General features: G+C 46.5%; 1 protein-coding gene across 1 annotated transcript in view; it reads right to left on the reverse strand.

Annotated features, from left to right (window-relative positions):
* The window catches only part of IGSF9B (immunoglobulin superfamily member 9B), a 107,087-nt gene that overhangs the window by 62,627 nt on the left and 22,005 nt on the right, over positions 1-22,455 (reverse strand). The window contains exons 2-3 of the mRNA XM_048513098.1: positions 9,666-9,863; positions 5,096-5,242 (exon numbers count right to left, since the gene is read on the reverse strand). Of these exons, the coding sequence (XP_048369055.1) occupies positions 5,096-5,242; positions 9,666-9,863 (345 nt within the window). The remainder of the gene's footprint in view (positions 1-5,095; positions 5,243-9,665; positions 9,864-22,455) is intronic.

Below are 22,455 nucleotides of genomic sequence, written 5' to 3' on the forward strand. Positions count from 1 at the left end.
CTGAACGAGACACAAGTTCGTTTACTTCTCAAGATAACATTAATTTTTCACAATTAAGCTCGACTGGCAGATTTCAGTTTCTGAAACCCACAATGCTGTCAGGTCTGAGAGGCCAGTTCATCAGTCTGAGAAGAATTATACAACAGAAATTCAGGGCTGCACGCTGAAAATGCTTTCAACGTTTTTGTTCTTTTAAAACACAAAACGCACAAACTTGTAAAGCGTGGCTTCCCTGCCAGAGTATGTGAGAGCGTTCTGGTTTTGAAGCAGCTTCACAGCAAAACAAAAAACCCTACAGGTGGCAAAGATGGGCTGGCTTTGCGTGGTCCCTCTCATCTCCTCCTTGGGTCGATATATATTTATAGTTCTTAAAAGTTAACAAAGGTGAACACTTAACTTCTTAACTTTATTTAAAACCATCATAAGCTAGCAAAAAACACAGGAATACAAGCACAGTAGTAATATTAATGAGCAGTTAACACGCAATTTCACCTCACCATGTTCTACTAGCAATGGAACAAAAATTTGACACTGCATGGACGGAAATCGCTGCTGCATCATGTTTAACAGCTATTACTTTTGCTAAATTTTGATGGGCTTTCTCAAGAGGTCAGCTTAATGCTTTTCCATCAGTCCTGCTTAGTGGGAGATTCCAGCACTATCCTCTGGAAACACATATATGTCCTTGAAATCCAAATGCGATTGATGTATTGTGAATTTTACAAGGACGTTAGAAACTGTATCATCTTGTATTGTCAGATCCTCTGAAGATGCCAACCACAGACAAAGGCGAAATGTCAGGAGAAAATGCTACTGGAACACGGCCATACAACGTAAAAAAAACCCACAATACCCTACTGTTTAATCTTGCTCCTACTAACTAGGCCTTTTGTATATTCTAGTTATTCTAATTACCCTAGTGACCTACTCGTTAAGTTTTTACTCAAAGATAAGGATTCCACCATTTCATATGCAGTGTTGAACACAGGTGAAAAATCTTTACACTGATCTTTCAACTGTGCTCTCATTTTAGCCTGAGAGAGAATCAAATAATCAACTTGCTTTTTAACACTTTAAATTACTTTAATGGGGGCTTTAAGACTATATTTGTGAGGGTATAGGAGCTGTGCCATTGATTCGTTTATCAGTGTCTCAGATCCCCAAAGTCCAAGTGACAACATTTCTCTCCCACTTTAAATCGTCTATTTGGAAATACCAGGGCTGAATGCCATATGAGTAAAATTCACAGGCTGCCCCTAAACCACAGCTTTACCTATAAATGTATCTATCAGCTGGCATAAGATTTGAACCCACAAACCCGTGGATGCATTCCCAATAAGAGAAGCACAAATAAACTACCGAGTTGTGTTCTGCAGACTTTTTAAGGCTATGTTTAAAGGTACAGCTTACAGCTCACTCTTGGCACGGGGAAGGAGGCCTATGAAACCACAATCCCACAGACTCAAGGGAAAGCAGCTGGACTGAGCCGGTGAGTCATTCATTTAGAATAAATGCTCCAGTTCCAGCATATCTATTCGTTTCCAGCTCTAAAAGCATTCCACATACTGACAGGAAGATTCAAAATGGACCAGTTCCTTCCAAGATCATTTCAGGACTCCGAAGTCAGCAGCGATTATCTCCAAGTCGAAACCTCCGTCTACAGTCAACAGGGAAACAACCTCAACTCCCCTTTATCCCACATTCTGCCCTCGTGCGTTTCTAAGAGGTGTGAAATCGTAAGTGATCGGAAAAGATGGAGAAGGGAACAAAGCAAAAGAGAACAAGTTCAACTCTAATCAGTGTTACTGAACTGCAAGAATGATCAACTCTGGCTTTTTTGAACTGTGCAGGAATGACCTACTTAGCCTGGGAGTTAACATGAGCACCTGGCAGCCCTCCACGAAAAACATGGGCGGGGGAGTAAAATGATTCAATGATCGCAGAACAAAATCAAGGGTCTGCATCGCTGGACTCTTTGTTGGCCACCCCCAATTCAATACATTACTGCAGAAGTCCCAGGGGTCTAAAATTTGTTCCCAGATTTTGCATTCCGTTAAGACTCAAGCATCCCACTGGAGCAGCTAAATATCCACAGAAGTTGCCTCGAAAATAGAGATAAGAAATCAATCAACATTTAGGCAGTCCAGGGAGGGGGACACTAAAGCACCCCCCTTGCCCCAAAAGCAGCCATTCCTTTTTCACTTTTGAAATGAGATGTGACAACATTCCACCTTTTTCACTTGACAGGCTTTATTTATTTCCATTTCTCAATTTACTATGTTTATACTCCACTTTTCTCCTCAACAGGAGCCCAAAGGTGCTTACACCATTCTCAGTTCTTCCATTTTACCTTCACAACAGTCCTGTGAGGTAGGTTAGGCTGAGAGTGTCTGACTGGCCCAAGAGTGCCCAGCCTGCTTCCATGGAAGAGTAGAAATTCCAGCCTGGGTCTCCCAAATCCTAGTTTAGCCATGACACACCACACTGGCTTTGCTCAGTCAAAGCAAAAACAGAGCCCTCATGACACCTTTGGGAGCCATCCTCTGCTTCATCCAGACGATGCTTCCGAAACTTTGCATCTGCACAATCTTGAAGCTGCAGCAACAAGGAGCGGAGCGTGGCTCAGTGAGCATGCCTAATCCTTCCAGAAACGCACATTACAGGATGCTCCGTTGAGTGCAAAGCTCTTATTAAAAGTTAATGAGGCCAAGTTGCTCATTCTCCTGAAGGTCTCTCCCTCGTCTCCTAGCCAGCATCCTCAGATAAGACACAGAGAGACATTTAATGAGATTGCTAACTTTCCCTTTCTACTTCTCGCAAACGTTTTGTCCTCCTTTAGGCTTCCTGATCTCCCCAAAACACTGGTCACAGTTTGTCAAGAAGTTACATTTGACAGCGGCCCTCCTTACTTGAAAGAGTTCACTGGTACCTGAAAAGGTATCAGGAAAAATGTACCTGGCTCCATTGGAATGGCTGGTGAGATGCGAAGGGACAGAAATGAGGCAAACCTATGCACCCCGTGTATAGTTAGTTGACTGGAGGACCAAAACCACATAAGGCTTCCGCTCTCCAGAAATGCTTCAATGAATGTTCAAATGGGGACAGTTTTCTCTACTCATGCTTTTGGTTTGGCTAATTAAGATTTAATGAAGCTAGATTTGGCCAAGAGATGCCAGTTGCTCACCCTTTCTATATGACAAAACTCCCGTTCTGCATCATTGCCCTGAAATAGAAAGGCCAGGCTAGGCCAGTCTCATCAGATCTCAGAGGCTGAGCAGGGTCAGCCCTGGTTAGTACTTGAACAGGAGACCACCAAGAAAGTCCAGAGTTGCTACACACTGAGGCAAGCAATGCCAAACCATCTCTGAACATCTCTTGCCTTGGAAACTTAATGAAGTTGTGATAAGACAGCTATAATATGACAGCACATTCCACCCCTACTACATCCTCACTGCAGTCCCAAGAGTCAGCCCTTTCTTTTACTTGTGCTTCAGATGACTTAGTTCTACCATAAGTATTCCCAAAACAGACACACAGCTACTGCCGGCCAGACCCTAAATTCTTCCAGTGACACCTGGATCACCAGTTCATACAAACTTCAGGCAATACAGCAGGTGTGATGCCAAAGTGCTTCCCTCTCTCAATGGATCATGGAGCTTTGGAACTCTCTTGAACTTTTGGCTCCTTATCACCTCTCTTTAAGCTCCTGACCCCTATGACAGCTACATGTCCGTTGGTCAGACTGCTCTTTTTCCCAAACGACTTCGCATTTCTCCCTGAGCTCTAGCACCCGATATTGATTGGTGCCACTACAAAACTACCCGTTGCCAGCTGAAACATATTTACGGGTACCTTTCAGAAGTATCACTGTTTTCAATCCAATGCAAAAAGACCCAGGCCTGGGAGCTGCTAGACAAGACCAGGCCATGTAAAACTCAAGAGGATCCTTAGCTTTTGCGGGATTAACTAGTCTGCTTCCTATGAGCTGTCCTTGGTCCTGCAAATCTTGCTTCTGCTGCCCTTTGATTTTATGACCTGCCTTCCAAACATTCTATTACCTGCCTGTCATCTGTGGTCAAAAACAACCCAAATTCCTGTCTTGAATCAGCCAAGCTAGCACATGAAAACAGCCACCTACTAAGGTGATCTCCAAGAAGAACGCTGATCAATTCAATGAAAGGAAAGAACAAAATTCTCGCAGGGGAAGGGACATTTCTACATGGAAGACAGTTCTCAGTCACTGGACTCATGAATACATCCTTGGTCACTTATGTAATGGTAAGGGATGCAGTCACTGTGTTAGAGGAAAATTACAGCTCCCCATATTTGCTCTACAAACGTCAACTTGATTCAGTGTTTAGGCATCGATGTAGTGCTATTGAACAGGCATTTTGTTTCTCCAGGCGGGGGGGGGGGGGGCGCAAGGAAGGGAGCAGGGAAACAGCACACATTACCACACAGAGCACAGAAATCTGTATTATGCAAAGAAATTTGTCTTCTCTGTTTCTGTCTTCTACCATCTTCCCAGAGAAGTTAGCTGGAATTCTCTAAACACCATCTTTTTTATAGTAGCCTTTTACATCAATGTTACGTCAATTTCTGTATTTCCCTCTCATCAGCCATCTTGAAAAGATTTTGATTTATTCCAATCTGAACCTTCTGTGAGCTTTGTTTGCTACAAATGCAGTTTGAGAAAGTAACAGATGGGGCGGGGTCCTCAGGCCCTGTTATCAACAGATGGTTCCTTCAAGTATAGCTGGGGAGAATTAAAAAAGCACCTAGCAACCAAGACACAGGTGCTTGAAATGCCCACGTAAAACAAGGAGCAGTGTATTACTGGTATTTGGCATGTACCCATCCATACAGGCAAGACACAACTCAAAAAACACATAAAAACATTATTGCTGTTGGCTTTATGGTTGGGTCCATCCGGAACTATTCACCAAGTTGGATGCTCCTAAGAAAAAGAAGAGTCATGCAATGCACTTTGGCAATGGGTGTGTTGAAAACCACGCAGGGTGTGCGTGAGAATGGTTTTGGCACAAGGGACCAATAGACTGAAGTGGGCGTGGACCAGGACACCACTGCTACTTACCATTGACTGTGAGATGCACCCAGCTGCCGTTGTGAAAAGTGTCATACTGCTGATCCAACATGAGCACCTTGCACTCGTACCAGCCCTGGTCCTCGGAGCGAACCTGCTCAATACGCAGAGATGCCTTGTCATGAAGGCTGGCACGGCCTAGAAGAGACGGGCAATGTGTCATCAGCAGAGACTGAAAGGGCGACCTGCATTCATTTGCTAATGTAAATCCAACATGGCACAAAACGTACACAGCTATCCCCAATTCTCCCAAAAAACACATGAAGCTGCCGCACAGTAATCAGACCATTGGTCCATCAATGTGTGTCAGTATCGTCTGCTCAGACTGGTCCCAAGGGACACACATATGATGATAAAGCTGCCATATCTTGAGTCAGTTCCTTGGTTCATCGAGGTCAGCATCGTGGACTCAGACTGGTAGGAGCTCTCCAGAGGCTCAGGTCAAGGTCCACTCACGTTGGAAGCAGCACTCAAAAATAGGAGCATCAAACGTATTTGTTATGGGGGGGGGGGGGGGCATGTTTGCTGCAGCTGGACTGCCCATCAATTTAAACCACATGGTCATGATACATCAGCACTGTGGTTCTTAAAAACTTCCTTTCCAAATGGTATGTTAATTGTATTGTACAAATACAGTTCTGTTTTTCTCCTTCCTCATTCTGCAAAACATCTTAATCTGCCTTGGACTCTCTGCAGCAGAATAACGTCCAAATCTAATTTTGCTTTGCAATATTGCTTGCATTCTTTGTGCACGCAAATGGCAAATTGCAAATCTGTGGATAGGAAGTCGCCCTGTATGAGCTCAGACTATTGATCCACTAGCTCGCTGCTGGCTACTCCGACCGGCAGCCACTCTCCAGAGTCCCTGGAAGAGAAAGCTTTTCCGCAACACCTGCTCTCTGGAGATCCTCGAACGGGAGATGCCAGGAGCTGAAACTGCAGCCTTCCGTATGCAAACCACGTGCTTTGATTCTGAGTCATAGCCTCATACCCAATTTCTGCTGAGTAGCAGCTCATAGAAACGGAAGTAAAATTTATGCATCAGACTTGCTTAATGTGAAGCTCGAGATACATAAATCTCTCCAAAGCAGAACAAAGAACGGCTCAAACCTTAACTGCTCTAGTAAAAGTCTGGATGAACATGTATACATCTAAGGCTAAGGACTGTGGGGAAATCTGGACGCCCCACTCAATTCGTTGGCTATTAGCCGCAGATCAAACTTAGTCTGACTGAGCAATATTGTGAAGTGGTTTTTAGGAATTGGTTTTAAGATTTATCATATAAATGCTTTTTAAACATTGGCATATGAGTAGTGCAAGCCATATGATGAATAAATAAATTATAGCTGCAGAGAGCCAGCATGGTGTAGCAGTTAAGAACAGATGGGCTCTAATCTGGAGAACTAGGTTTGATTCCCCACTCTTCCACAAGAAGAAGAAGAAGAAGAAGAAGAAGAAGAAGAAGAAGAAGAAGAAGAAGAAGAAGAAGAAGAAGAAGAAGAAGAAGAAGAAGAAGAAGAGGAAGAGGAAGAGGAAGAGGAAGAGGAAGAGGAAGAGGAAGAGGAAGAGGAAGAGGAAGAGGAAGAGGAAGAAGAGGAAGAAGAGGAAGAAGAAGAGGAAGAAGAGGAAGAAGAGGAGGAGGAGGAGGAAGAACAAGAGGAGGAACAAGAGGAGGAGGAGGAGGAGGAGGAGGAGGAGTTTGGATTTATATTGCCTCTTTCTTCCCTGTAAGAAGACTAAGGGGCTTACAAACTCCTTTCCTTCCACCCACCAACAAACACCCCGTGAGGTGGTCGGGGCTGAGAGAGCTCCGAAGAACTGTGACTAGCCCAAGGTCACCCAGCTGGTATGTGTTGGAGTGCACAAGCTAATCTGGTTCACCAGATAAGCCTCCACAGCCCAAGTGGCAGAGCGGGGAATCAAACCCGGTTCTCCAGATTAGAGTGCACTTGCTCTTAACCACGACACCATGCTAAGCGGCGGACTCTTATCTGGTGAACTGGATTCATCTCCCTGCTCCTCCACATGAAGCCTGCTGGGTGACCTTGGGCTAGCCACAGTTCTCTCTGAACTCGCTCAGCCCCATCTGCCGCACAAGGAGTCTGTTGTGTGGTAGATGTTGTGGGGAGAGATACTGTGAGGAGAGATATTGTGGGGAGAGAAAGGGAAGGAATTTGCAAGCCACCTTGAGTCTTCTTACAGGAGAGAAGGGCAGAGTGTTCAAGTCCATCCTGAAATGGCCAGGGATTCAAGATCTCTGGGCCACAAGGGAACTTGGAACGACGACTAGGCAGGCAGCTCCCATTCCCTCCCGGTATCAGACCTCATTTCCATCTCCAGAGCTCTCCCAGAATCCAGATGTCTATTCAGCGCACTGAGCAAGTGGCAGCCACTTCCCCCGCAGAGATTTATGGAGGACAGTCCCCAAAAGAATTGCTCGGGGCTCTGAGCTACTGGGGGGAAGCCACGGCAACATGCGCTGCAGAAGCGGTCGCCCTCCTTTTGGCTGCCTCAGCTTCTCTGGGCCCAGGCAGCCCAGCTGGCCTCTCTCTGCCGCTGCTTAATTAAAAGCAACCAGGCAGAAAGAAGGGAATTTTTTAAAAAGGAACGAGAAAACGAATGAGTGAGCTTCCGAGGGGAGGAAGGCAGTGAGATCTGCCCAACTGTGAATTAATCAGACAATGTGCTTATTTTTTATATTTATCTAATTTTTTCTCCTTGATCGGAGATTCAAGAGGCTTTCTGTGTCGCTCTTCCTGCACTTAATCCTCTCAACAACAACCTTGTGAGGGAGGTTAGGCAAAGAGATTGTACTGGGTCCAAGGCAGCCATGGTTGAGCGATGGATTCAAACCAGATCATCCTGTCTGGTTGTTTCCTTGATGCAGTTCCACTGACAGATGAATATTATTTTGTTTTTTAAAAGCTTTTGCCGGCAGAAACACTCACTCTCTGGAAATGCAATGACATCATCAGCTGTTGCTGTGGATTTTTATTGCATTTTACTGTAATTGTACTCTATTTACCTGGAAAGAAGACATGGGTTTCCCCCTCCCACAGTGAGAAAAAGATGAGGCCATCTTAAATTCACATAGAAGTTACAGTTAAGTATGGTAATAAAAACCCAAATTGACATAACCTCTTTAGGGGCATCACCTAACATTCTGGGCATCTTGCATTCAAGTAAATAAAGTATTTTGTGTTTTTGTGCCTCGTTTTGTTAAAGCGGGTGCATTGCATTGGGCACCTGGGAGCACGGAGTGTGTTTTATAAGCGCTATAAATAAAGGATTCCTAAACAAAAGCTTCCGCCAGATTTTCAACGCCAGATTTTCTTATACTACTAGGAGAACTTTCAGAATTGCTTTTAAAAGACTGCAATTTAAAAGCAGGTAAATGCATATCTACCACTTAATTGATTTAAGAGCAAATTACTTCATCTGAAATGCAAGGGACTTACCAAGATGGACATCCCGTCTTTGACTTTCTTTTGCCCCTTCCGCACATGCAGAATAATGCACTTTCAATCCACTATCACAATTGTTTGCAAGTGGATTTTGCTATTCCACACAGCTGCACAGCTGCAAAGTAGATTGAAAGTGTACCGAAAGTGGATTATTCTGTACGTGCAGAAGGGACCATTTATTACGAAGTTGGTATTCATCAAGGTGGGCTATCACGACGGCTGCTGAGAATGATAGGAATCCAGTGTTTAGGAAGTCAGACTAGGGTCACGGAGGGCCAGGTTCAAATGTGCACTCCACCATGAAGATTGCTGGCTGACTTTTGGCCAGTCACTTTCTTTGAGCGCAGTTTACCTCCCAGAGTTGTCATGAGGATGAACTTGAGAAATACACACTGCCCTGAGCTTTCTGCATGAAGGCATAAAAATATCCCCTGTCCTATGTAGCACTCCCCACTATGGCTCAGTTGGCCAGTGGGGGAGATACCACCAAAAGTCAGCATCGTTGGGGCTCAAAATCCAGCAGCAGAGATTCTGCAACCCATCCAATGGACTGAAGAGTACTGTGCTAAAGAGACTGAGCCAGCATGGTTTCGTGGTTAAGAATGGTGGGGCTCTAATCTGGAGAACTGGGTTTGATTCCCAGCTCTTCCACATTAAGCCTGTTGGTTGACCTTGGACCAGTCACAGTTCTTTCCAAACCACCTCAGACCCACCTACCTCACAAGGTGTCTGTTGTGGGGAGATGGGTTTAAGTTTTAGAATGAAGTGTGGATATTAAGTTTCTTCTCTTCCTACATGATGCTGTATTAGTTTTGCTTGTTTGCTTTTTTAAATCTTCTCTGCTACATGAATTAAATATGCATATGATATATATTAGATAGAGAGGCAGAATGGAAGATACTAATTTCTCAGATGGATGTGAAGATGGAAATCAAAAAGTCTGTATAACGCTAATAAAGTGTGTGTGTGTTTTAACTGTACGTATTCCTTTTGAAGAATTTAATAAAGACTTCATATTTTTTAAAAAACTCAAAACCAATAGACGTTTATAAAGCAAATATGCCCTTTGATGGTGGTCCCAGAGGTTTAAGGCTCACCGGCATATTCTGGGTCCACGTGGGGTGGGTAGAACCCAAACTTGATGAAGATGGGGATAGGCACTCCAAATTTGAACCACTCCACCACGTAAGGAGGAGGCTGGCCTGTCAGAGGATGAATTACGTCGCATCCCAGGATCACAGTCTCCCCAGCACGAGCTGTCACAAACTCGGGTTCCTCCCTTAAACCGTGGGCACCTGCAGGAAAAATAAATGTGTTGGGAACATCAGGTGCTCTGTTTACTACAAGCCTCTCCAGGGCAACAGAGAACTGATACTATCAATACAAGTGCCACAAAACGAAATGCTGGGTGGCAGCGGTCTTCTATAAGGTTGACAAATCTTTCCAATGATCAAAATGCTTATGGCTTTGAAAGGTGTGCGGGGGACCAATGAAGCAAACCACATTCTTAATTATAACAAAGTATGGTACGGAAGAGAAGCTAGGAACTTGTTTTTAACCCCGGTGCATTTTTAGTTGAATAAGGGTTGATTGGCCAGTGTCCATGTCCACCCTCCATACAAACCATTGGCCTGTTGCTGGCACAAAAGTACAGTGCCTTCCCTAACACAGGTTCAAGAACACACTCCTGGGAACCAGTACGAACTTATAACAGCCCTCAACATGCATGACTCAAGAAAGGAAAATATGTGCCTATTTTATCTCTGAACCAACTTGGATCATGTCATATGGCCTTGGATCCAGAGAAACTTCATTCCACTCCTGATGGGGGCCAGCCCCAAAAATAATCATGCCCCCATGGCATCTCCCACACCTCCTGCCTGGTAAATAGAGCCAGGCTACCAGAAGGAAAGGTGAGGTTAATCAAAGAGCACAAAACAGGGGTCAACAACCTTCTTGGACAGAAAAATAAACCGAGTCTCTCTGTGTTGGTTGAGAGCATTTTGTGACTCCAAGCAAAGTACATACCCATCTCTACACGGTAGACATGCCATTTGTCCATTTTCAGAGTGCAACCCCAGTGATAGAATCCAAGATCTCCACTAGTGGTCACATGACCAGCAGGAGAACATGGTGGGAGGGCTGATGCAACACTGTGACGGCCAGCAAAACCCAGACATGGTGTCACTCTAGGAATTTACTGATATTTATCTTGAAACCCCTACATAGTCACCATAAGTCACCCGTGACTTGATGGCACACTTACTCTCACACACACGGCAAAATCCTAGATAACCAGTGGGATTACTTCCTGGTTTTATCTGGAAGTGATGTTAACATGTGGACAAATCTGAATTCAGTGTGCCATCTTGGTCATTCTTAGGGTGCCATAATGTGCTTTGTTGTTATGTCTGATTAACCACTGAGGGTTTCAATCATCCTATGTGATTTCATTCATTATTTCTGAAGCCATCTTCAAGCCTGTTGTAAGTCGCCCTGCTTGTCAAGAAGGCAGGGTATAAATTGAATAAATGGAGAAACGAACCCACACTCTTTCCCCCAATCTCCTGCCCCCAAAGACTTCTGGGGGATTTCAGGCATCTGGAAATCCTATCTCCTGGGGCTGTGCTGCCACCAGCCCAGAAGGGATGCCAATCTCTCCCCCCACCCATGCCACAGATGGAGGGACCAAACAAAAAGGTTAGAGGCCAGCAGAGCCTCCCTTGTGGGCTGCCCTAGACAGATGCCTGGGTCTCTTTGCCGGAAACCCAGTTTCCAGGTGGGGCCTGGAGGTCTGCCAGAATTGCAACTGATCTCCAATCAACAGAAATCAGCTCCCCTGGAGAGATCAGCTGGAAGCTGGAAGTTGATATCTACGCTATAATACTGCCCTTGAGGACTCTCCCCTTCCGGAGCCATGCTCTGTCAAGGATCTACCCTCCAGACTCCGGGAATCTCCCAACCTGGAGCTGGCTTTGCAGAAGACTCAAGGTGCCTCCAAGGGCTCGGGAGCAGAAATGGACAAGGAAAGGAATGAAGAAATGTGAGGAAAGAAGAGCGTGTGCTTGCTGATTGGAAAGAAATGGCACCAGACTGTGAAAAGGGCTAGGACCCAGGGTAGTGTGACAGAGGTGGGGGCTGGACTCTGATTGTTCTTGCAACACTAACAGGCATCCTCAAGATACTGCCCCCCCATCTCAAGGGCTTCTCCTCCCAAGCCTAGAAAAGCAGGCAGCTGCAAGCCTCCCTCTGCCTCCCAGCATCCCTCCAAGGTGACCTTCCCGCAGGGGCTCCCATCCCCCACCCCTCATGTATGCCGGCTCTCATTCTGGAGAGAAGGGGAGGCAGAAAGAACCGTGTGGCTTCTTCTTTTTCCCCCCTTCCTTTTTTCTTTTTCCTCTCTCTCGTTCTCTCTCTTTTAGCCTCTCCGCATTGCCTAATAATACCTGCAGGGAATTTCTGTAACAGGGGAAGCATCCATTCATAAACCAATTTGCCTTGCCAGCCAATGGGAGGCAAAGAACTCCAAAAAATCCCTGGAACGGGCTTTCGATGGGGAAACCGCTGATGCAGCCTGGCTGCAGCATGAGCGGTGACGGCATTGTTAAAATAGGAACATGATAAATTACAGTCGCGGATACACCTGAGAGGAGAGAACCCCTTCTATTCTACACACACACACGCACAGGTTAGAGCTGAGCCGGTGTTGCCAATTTCCAGAAAGTGTCCTGGAATTAACAACTGCTTTCTGGACAACATAGATCAGATCCTCCAGGAGAAATGGCAGATTCAGAGGGCAGATGCTATGGCAGCATATTCCTGCTGAGCGACCACCTTTCCCACCCTCCCTGGGCACCACCCCCAAATCTTCAGGAATTTCCCAAGCTAAAGTTGGCAACATGAGGGGCATCGAAGCCTGAAATTTCACTTCTCAATATCGGCATTCGAGAGTCTGTCCCACCGCAAAAATCTACCCGTGAACCCGCAGAGACAACAGGCCACTCAAGGCCCCACTAAAGAAAAGAAGACTTTCGATTTATACCTTGCTTTTCTCTCCTGTAAGGAGACTCAAGGTGGCTTACAAGCTCCTTTCCCTTCCTCTCCCCACAACAGACACCTGTGAGACAGGTTGGGCTGACAGAGTTCTGAGAGAACTCTGATTGGCCCAAGGTCACCCAGCAGGCTTTGTGTGGAGGAGCAGGGACTCAAACACGGTTCTCCAGATTAGAGTCCACCACTCAGGGGGAAGAGTAGAGAATCAAACCCAGTCCTCCAGATCAAAGTCCACTACTCTTAACCACTACACCGTGCCGGCTGTCCAAAAAGAGACTGTTCCAATAGCATAAAGACATCCATTCTGCAGCTTTCCACTTTCTATCTCCACCACTGTTCTCAATCCCAGCTCAGAGGACCAGCATTTTTGCAGCCACACCTGGTGACCTTGAAAACAACAAATCCTTTATTTTTCAGATGCAATTGGTAGGAGGGAAGGGGAAGCAATGGAAAAGGCACCACAAGTGGCTTATGCGCAGTTCCGAACATGTATTATTATGCCATTTCTGAGCATGGATTATGTGATGGGATGTTCCTTGCAGCTGCATTTTTTATTTTCATGTTGCAGTAGATGTGGCTGTTGTCGCTTCTCAGCACTGGCAAGTGATATCTGATTTGAGGGTTTGCAAAGAAGAAGCGTTGGGCGGCGGGGGTGGGGGGGTGGGGGGTGATGGCTTCATCCGGGGTTTAAAGAGAAGAATTTAAGAAACAGGTAGACTCATGAGCTGAATATATGAAACTATCTGAAGCAGGTTCCTTTTTCCTGATATTGGGATTTTCCTTTGTCTCAGAATTCCAACCCCAGATGTGCGGGGTCTGGAGTTATACAGTGCTGAAAAAATGGGAAATGAAAGGGCTGCACACTATGGGGTGGGAGCAAAAACTCAATATGCCTGTGTGCAGCCCAGCCTTTCAAACATCAAGATTGCTACATGACCCCCCACATCTCTATCCCGGTAACAGGAAGCCGCTTTGTGCGAAATCAGACCACTGATCTGGTAAACTCTGCGGGGTCCTCTTTGAATGGTTCTCTGCAGTCCCAGGCAGAGAAAGGTCTTTTCCCACACCTGCTGCAAGGATCACGCTGGACCTTTTGGCACAAACTGTGTGCGCTCTCCCATTGAGCGATATCTCCTGCATGCAACAACATGTTGGAATCTGGGCAGCACAAATGATGCAATGCAACATCACTCCTGGATCAGATTGACACCTTGCAGGAGCCCCACAAAGCCAGCCTTCTCTTTTCCCCGCAGCCAGCAAAGCCCCGCTTGCCCCCTCCTCCTCCAGCAGGCTCCTTCGGAAAGAAAATCCCTTTCCCTCCCCCAGCTCCCACGCTCTGCTCTGCAGGGCTGGTGCTGATTGGCCCGGGATGACATCACTGTTTTTTTCCACAACAGGAGTCTAGTGTGCAGGCAGGTCTATTTTTGGCACCCTCGAGGCAAAGGCATTAACCGGCAAGTGGCCCCAGCGAGCCCCCAAACTGGCTTACACTGAAAGTTCGAGCGGGGGGAGGGAGGGAGGCAGGGGGCTTCAGATCATAGGACCTGACTTGCTTGAGATGCAAAGACAAGCATGCTCACATACGCACACAGACACACACACAGATGATGGATGTCTGCACAGATGGGGGTTTACCAGGAGAGGGACAGGGAATAACTGGAGCACGGAGCAGCGAGAGTCTTCATGCAGCTTGCAGAGCCGGCATCTGCATGCCAGCGATCACCCGCACTGCAAAGGCATCTGGGTTTAACCCCATGCATCCTTCCCTTGATCTCAATGCAAGACGCCGAAGATCCAGCCTCCACCCCCACCACGAAAGATGCTTGTACAAAAAGCAGGCATGACCTTCTTCCGCCTCCCTCTGCACAAAGCCGCCCTCCAAGTGCACCCACTTCGTTCACACCTTGATCTGCCTCATTATCGCCGCATTGCCAATGTGGCTGAGGCTTCGGCAAGCTGTCAGCTGACAAGATGATGACTTCGTTCTCCCTTTCTGTGAAAATCCTTCCTGATGCAGGAGGGGGAAGCAGCGGGGAGGGGGGAACGCAGACCTAGTTTTTATTGCAGTTAGCCCGCCAACCCTTGCAGGCAGGCAGGGAGCTGGATCGATCCAGAGTTTGTTCCTGAGGTTCAAGCTTGACAGCCACAATTTTGCTCCACCATAGCAAATTTGAATGGAAATTGGTTGATGCCTAGTTCTTTAGATTGGATTTTTTTTAAAGGATGAGATGATTGGTTGTGGTGGATTTTCCGGGCTGTCTGGCCGTGGTCTGGTGGATCTTGTTCCAAACATTTCACCTGCATCTGTGGCTGGCATCTTCAGAGGTGTATCACAGAGGGAAGTCACTGGACACAGAGTGCAACAGACTTCCTTCTGTGATACACCTCTGAAGATGCCAGCCACAGATGCAGGCGAATGGTTAGGAACAAGATCCACCAGACCACGGCCAGACAGCCTGGAAAACCCACCACAACCAGTTGAATCCGGCCATGAAAGCCTTCAACAATACAATGAGATGACTCCTTGAAGGATAGGTTACATACACATTGGAGCTTCCATGTAGTGAGGCAGTGTACCTGTGGAAACCAGCTAAGGGAACAAGGGAAAGAAGCTGCATCTTACATTCACAGACACAGCTTGTAAGCTTCTTAGGGGCATCTGGATGGACTTTTTTAAAACAGAAGGCTAAAATAATTCAGTAAGTTCAGGGAAGGCAATCCTGCTCAATTTCGTATTCAAGTTAGAAAAGCAGACAGACCCATAGCAATAAATTAGGAAAGGACCTGAAACTGAGACAGTTTCTTTGCCAGAGAACACACCTTACTGAGACATGCCTCTGAAGATGCCTGTCATAGATACAGGCAAAACGTTGGGACAATGGCCACACAGTCTTGGAAACTCCACAGCAACTGGTCTTCTCCATCCTGATAATCATTGGATCTGTTGTTTTGTTGATGTTGAACGGTAAAGAAAGCAGTTCCTCTGGTTGGATGGGTAAATTCGGTCCTAGTAGTTTTCATCAAGGATTCTGCTGCTGTTTCAGCAACAGAGATGAAAGCTTTCTGGCCCATGCTTTTGACACCTTGAAGGCAGCAGCTTCAATATGGAGTCATACAGTCATGGATCTTTGCCATAGTAGTGGAGAAATTCCACTGGATTCTTTTAGCCCAAGAAACAGTGCGTTTCTCACAACAGCCAGATGATTCCAGCCATGAAAGCCTTCAACAATGAGACGTGTGGCTTAGCCGTTCAACAGGGATACATCTAAACTGTCTTAAATTCACCCCAATAAGGATTGCAACAAACTCAAAGAGACGTTTTGCTGATGAAGTAGCAATGAAAACGTGAATCTACCATGGAACATGTAGTCAAAGAATCTTAGGACTACAGCCCTGAAATACCTATTTGGGACCTTGGACACAGAGGTTTTTTGCGAACTTTGGCACAGCATTCTTTATGGACGCTATTCCAGGTATACTTGTGTAGAGATTATCTGGTGTTGTGTTGAGTGTTGTACATGGAGAATTTAGATGTTGTTGAGCGGTATTATATATTGCACTACATTGCACTTTATTTCATTATTAAATTCCATGATTCACAGCCATGCTTGATAGTTGCCCTTAGCAGACAGGGTACAGGGTAGGGGGGTTATGTGTTGTGTTGAGCTTTGTACCCTGTACCTATAGGATATTTTTGTGTTGGTTACCTTTGGACTTCACGACTTGGCATGGTAAAGTGGAATCCAGGTAAATTTGTGCTGAGTACCAGCTCTTTGTCCTTGAAGTCAGACTCCAAAGTTGACTTTCAAGCAGAGCTCCAGGCACTGCCAGAACCTCCAGTTGTTGCGTCCAGAGCATCACAGCCATGGTACCAGGTGGTGCCAACATTATTCAGAACCTTTAGAAGCCTTCTGCAAAATGCTGGAGTACCTCAACCTAGACATCAAGTATATTGTGGAAGAGGCAGACAGGTTAGATTGGGGCCCCAAAGGTGATGCAATGGTGCCCACCACCACCTTTCCTTATACCCACCAAATGGTTTTTAGAAAGCAAGCATGGTCAGATAGAACTCTGCCACAGGAGGGCCTCTGATTGGCCAATGGAGATCTGATTGGCAGTACAGATGAAAAGAAAGGTGTTTTGGCAGCAGGCACTACCACAATATTGCTTTTGCATTAGGACTTTCTCTGTATTTGTGCAACCTTCCATGGAGCCATGCACACACATTGCCCTGTGCCAGAATTTCAAATGTTCCTGCAGGCTCAGAAACATTAGGGACTCCTAGATCAGACGTAGCATGAGATACCTAGATCCCACTGAGCCTGAATCGAGAACAGAGGCAAAGATTTCAGGCAGGAGAAGGCTATTCTTGCATCAAGGATGCCAAGAACGTAGAAATACAGTCTCTGCACCAACGAAGACAAAACAGAGTCATTTCATCTACAGGCAGAAGATGTTACTTCAGTTTTTTTCAAGAGAAGGCAACAAGATATACAGCACCCTTGGGATCCATGTTCAAATGTCACAGTGAGCCGAGCCCGCAGGAGACAGGTGACATATGCCTCATGCTGTATCAAGTGTAGCACACAAGAGGCGCCAAAAGGTCATAGACAGAACAGCAAACTCAGACATGGTTGCCTGCCTGGTATCCAACCACTGCGCATTCTAGTGATCCTCTGGTAAGGACAAATGGCGTCACCATGCCCAGTGCATTCAACTGCAGCCAAGAAGAGCTTAAGGAAAGCCAAGACGTATGCTTTACGCATTCCATGGGTGTGATGCAACCCGAGGCAACAATGAACTTGTTTTCTTTAGTCACAGATCCCAATTATGATCCAAGCGGAAGTTGCAACACAAATCCCAGACAAGACCCTGGGACTACGCGAGAAGTCTGTAACACTTCTGCAGAACAGAACTAGATGGTAAGACAAAGTCAACGAAGAAGGCAGCATCTGTTTTCAAGGAGGTGATGATCCCTGGGGAATATTCCACAAACACAGGTGGCTCTGGAGCAGCATACGACACACGCAGCCCATCAAAAGAGAACCAACGGTTTTTCGAACTCTGTAGACTGGGCTTGGGAGAGGCAGAGTGGGCCCCAAAGGCAGCCAAAGGGAAGAATCCTGGCCAAGTTGAGAAGAAGGAATATGAACACGTTTGCTGTAAGTGAAGGACAGTAGTATGCTGCCTTGACCTCCACAGCAGAACAGATTGTAAAATGTGATGGGGAGAAAAAACCTTGAGTACACTTTTTTTTATTGATGTCACCGGCACAGTACCAAACCAAGATCAAGGTTTTGGTGACAACCTTCAAAGCCCTGGGTCATCTGGAACCTTCATCCCCATGAGACCGCCTCTCCAAATTCACTGCCAAGACAGTGATGTGTAATGATTGTGAAGGCCAACGGCCAAAGCAATAGGCTTGATCTTGATATTGTTACACTGATAACTTGTTGGTGATACAGTCCAAAAGATATCCAACTGATATCCTTTTCAGCCCTGGCCCTGGAATGGTGGAATGCTCCAACAAATGAGACCCCAGCCCTGAGGGCCCTACTGCAGTTTTTCAGGATTAGAATCACAGAATCATAGAATCACAGAGTTGGAAGAGACCCCAAGAGCCATCAAGTCCAATCCCCTGTAATGCAGGAACACACAATGAAAGCACTCCTGACAGATGGCCATCCAGCCTCTGTTTAAAAACCTCCAGAGAAGGAGACTTCACCACACTCCGAGGTAGTGCATTCCACTGTTGAAGTGCCTTTACTGTCAGGAAGTTTAGGTGGAATCTCTTTTCTTTCATCTTGAACCCATGACTCCTGGTCCTAGTCTCTGGAGCAGCAGAAAACAAGCCTGCTCCCTCACGAACATGACATCCCTTTAAATATCTAAACAGGGCAATCATGTCACCTCTTAACCTTCTCTTCACCAAACTAAACATCCCCAGCTCCCTAAGTCTCTCCTCATAGGGCATAGATTCCAGACCTTTTACCATTTTGGTTGCCCTCCTCTAGACCCATTCAGTTTGATAAGACAGAATTGCTCTGTCAGTCTCATGTTTGAAGGCAGCAATGGCATTCCATCACAGCTGGCCTCCCTTTCCCCCTTTCCTTCTGGGTTTGCAGCCTGTGGACCTAGCAAGGCAGCAGCCAGCGCAGTCATAAACTCTAGCTCCCCTTCTTCCTGACATATGACTCTGGGAAGCGACTGATGCTACAACACAGTAATCGTCCCACATAGTTTCTGGCTGGAGCTCCTCTTCTCCCTTCTAGGCAAGGGCAGGAACTCTGTGGTCAGAACCTCTGCTAAGGAGCCAAAGCCTTTTTTTTTCTCTCAGGACTACGTTCTCTTCCACAATGCTCCCAATGCCCAGCAACAACACATGATTAAAACTAAGCAAATATTCACACAACTGCTCAGCGCAGGGTTGGGAGATATCCTGGCAGCTCCAACCATGGTGCTGTGGATGTCCCTGTGGAAAGAAGAAGGGCTGCAATAATACAGTGAAATTCCCAATATGATGATCTGGGCTCTATACAATATATATACCAAGGACAATATATAAAAAGAAACTGGCTAGGTTATTGGGCCCTTCCAACCTTGTCTTTGTGTTAGTGCCTAATAAATGAACAAGTGAGATGTTGTGGGTTTTCTGGGTTGTATGGCTGTGTTCCAGTAGCATTCTCTCCTGACGTTTTGCCTGCATCTGTGGCTGGCATCTTCAGAGATCCTCTGAAGATGCCAGCCCCGGATGCAGGCAAAATGTCAGGAGAAAATGCTACTGGAACACAGCCATACAAACCAGAAAACCCACAACACCCTAGTGATTCCGGCCATGAAAGCCTTCAACAGTAAAATGAACCAGTATATATCATGTAACACCCTTGGGCAACCAAATGACCTTGAGCTAACCTCCCCCCACCATTAGGATAAAACAAGGGGAGGGGGCACTCAGCTTCTTGGAGGAAGGGCTGATGGAAAAAGGAGTGTGTATGTTAAGTGCCATCAAGCGACAGCCGACGGAGAGACCCTGTAGGATTTTCAAGATAAAAGACATTCAAAGATGGTTTGCAATTGCCTGATGACACAGTACTAAAAAAATCCTCACTGAACTTCTGTAACTGTGATTGTAAGCAGGTAGATTTGGTGCTCACAAGCAGAGCAAGCTTCGTTTTCAGCTCTTTGCACACTTCAGCGGCCTCACATTCCTCGGCCTGAAGCTTATGCAGCGTGGAAGTCCGGCCTCATTCCAAACTGCATCGGGCACAAAGCAATTGCGGCATCTCCTTAAAACACGGAGGAGGCCCTCCAGACAGCAAGAAGAGGACTTGATGCATCTTGGCACAGGCCCCGGCATAACTTATCACAGGGTGGAACTGGTTTAAATCAAATCGATTTAAATCACTACTCAATAAGACCAGAATTAGATCATGATTTTCTACATGACGACTCATTCTTGCTGATATAATCTTAATATTGACAACCAGAGGAAGGTTTTAGTTTCAGAATAATCACTTTACACATTAGTTTTACATGTGGTTTCAAGCCATCCATCCATGCCATACAATTCTAAAAACAGGAACCTGAACGAGTTACCCTAATCCCGGTCCTCTAAGTAAAAGGGAACATTACAGGGAAAGCTGGGGAGGAGACAGTTCAGCATAACACATCAGAAGGAATGGCAACCTCTCCATTCCAGCGTGGCGTAGTGGTTAAGAGCAGGTGCACTCTAATCTGGAGAACTGGATTTGATTCCCTGCTCTGCCACTTGAGCTGTGCAGATTTATCTGGGGAATCAGATTAGCTTGTGCACTCCAACACACGCCAGCTGGGTGACCTTGAGCAAGTCACAGTTCTCTCTCAGCCCCACCCACAGGGTGTTTGTTGTGAGGGAGGGTGGAAAGGACACTGTAAGCCCCTTTGAGTCTCCTTACTGGAGAGAAAGGGGGGATATAAATCCAAACTCCTCTTCTTCCACATTGAAATCACATTGTATCATTTCATGCAGGCCACCAAAGTTGTTCTGGAGTAAATGGCAACTGAACAATCAAAGGCCCTTGGGGCTTGGCAGGCCACAACAAGTTTTCTGGGTGTGCCAGGCTGGTAGAAACGCTGGAAGCCGGGGCCTTCTGTCCATGCCCAGTCAGCACAGCGGTGCCTTCTGTCCACCAGACTCCAGGCTCAGCTCTCAGCCGCAGCCTCTTGCCAGAGGGGCACCACTCCAAGTGGGGGAACATACGCTGCTCTCAAATTGCATACGGCTGTCCGCGGCCCCAGTCTGGCTCTGGTCACTGGGAAAAACAGGACAGCCAGGCCAAAAAGAAAAGGGTCAATGAATGGCGCAGGGCCTCTGGTCTGATTTCTCATCCTGAGAAAATACAATTTCCGGGACTTTCATCGGAAAAGATAAGCTCACCACAAGCCAAATGGGAGATAGTTTGGGTTTTTAGGTTATTACTATCTTACATACACCCAGTTTTGATGATCTCACATGACTGTACTAAATCAGTCCTGGATCTTTGACACAGAAAGTGGGAGCACATCTGTACAGAAATCTTTCCCCCAGAGGAAATTTACCCTCGCTGTGGGGCAGAGCACCAGTGAATAATCGAGCTTGTGAGGTAGGAAAGAACTGGAGGAGAAGTGGGTAGTCCTCAGCAGATCTAGGAAGTTAAAAAATCATTTATTCCTCCCTGATTGGCTGCTGGAGAACACCCAGATGCCCTAATGGAGAACAGCAATTAGTCTGAAGTCACCCAGCAGGCTTCATGTGTAGGGAAGCAAATTCAGATCTCCATATCAGAGTCAGCCGCCCTTAAGCACAACACCAGGCTGGCCCTCCAGCTGTGCTCTGCAGTGGGGAGATCAGCTTACTCCTCCAGGCTCCACCTGAAGGTTGGCAACCCTAGTAATAATACAGCCAGCAAAGGCTGCCTGCACGTGCCCAGTTCAAGCCCTGAAATCAATTCCAGCTCAGAAAAAGCTAGGAGATTCAACCAAAAACGGAAGTTCAGCACACTGCCCAGCTAGACGCCGGATCGATCCCCTGTCTCCAACAGCCTTAGCCCGGCTCCGAGTTCCCCCCAGGCTATTAGCAACTTTTAAGTTTGCTCTCGACTAGATTGTATTTCGAGACCCTTCTTTATGGGACCCACTCACAGGAAGGAAGCCAGAAATTCAATCTCCACACAATCCTTTAATGGATTCTCAGCAGAAGAAAAAAAAAACCCTAAAGCACAACCACAGCTGAACCACATCTGCCCGAGACTGAAGATAGAACTGACAGTCAGATGAACCGACCATTTGGAACAATGTCTAGCAGTCTCTCCATCCCCACCTCCATTCCCCTGTGGTAGGTATCCATTCCTACTTGGAAGAATCTAGTCTTCAGTATTAGCAGAATTCACATCTGGTAATCTCAAGACTTGACTACTGTAAAACCGTCTTGGTGGGACTGCGTTAGACAGCTTCTCACAAACTTCAACTAGCCCCAAATGCAACTGCTCGCTTATTGGCCAAGGCCAACCACTGGAACTGCACACTTTTTAAGAGTGTCCGCTTCCAATTTGTCTCCATTGGAAATTCGGAGGACTATTTGGGGACCCTGCTCTACACCTCTGCCTGCATGTCAAACAGACTGATTTGGGGACACTTTCCCACCTCACAAACTAAGGTCCTAAAGCACATGGCCCACCCGCTATGTGAAGGAGAGAGGGGGAGAGGAGAAGGGGGCCCATCATCTGGTTGAGGCCCGCCTTGCCTGGGGTGAAGGGGAGGGAGGAGGGCCGTGGAGGCTAGTGGCTTTGGAGGAGGCAGTGGGTATGGCTTATGCTC

The sequence above is a fragment of the Sphaerodactylus townsendi genome, linkage group LG12 (genome assembly GCF_021028975.2).
Source record: "Sphaerodactylus townsendi isolate TG3544 linkage group LG12, MPM_Stown_v2.3, whole genome shotgun sequence".
In the NCBI taxonomy this organism is placed as follows: Eukaryota; Metazoa; Chordata; class Lepidosauria; order Squamata; family Sphaerodactylidae; genus Sphaerodactylus; species Sphaerodactylus townsendi.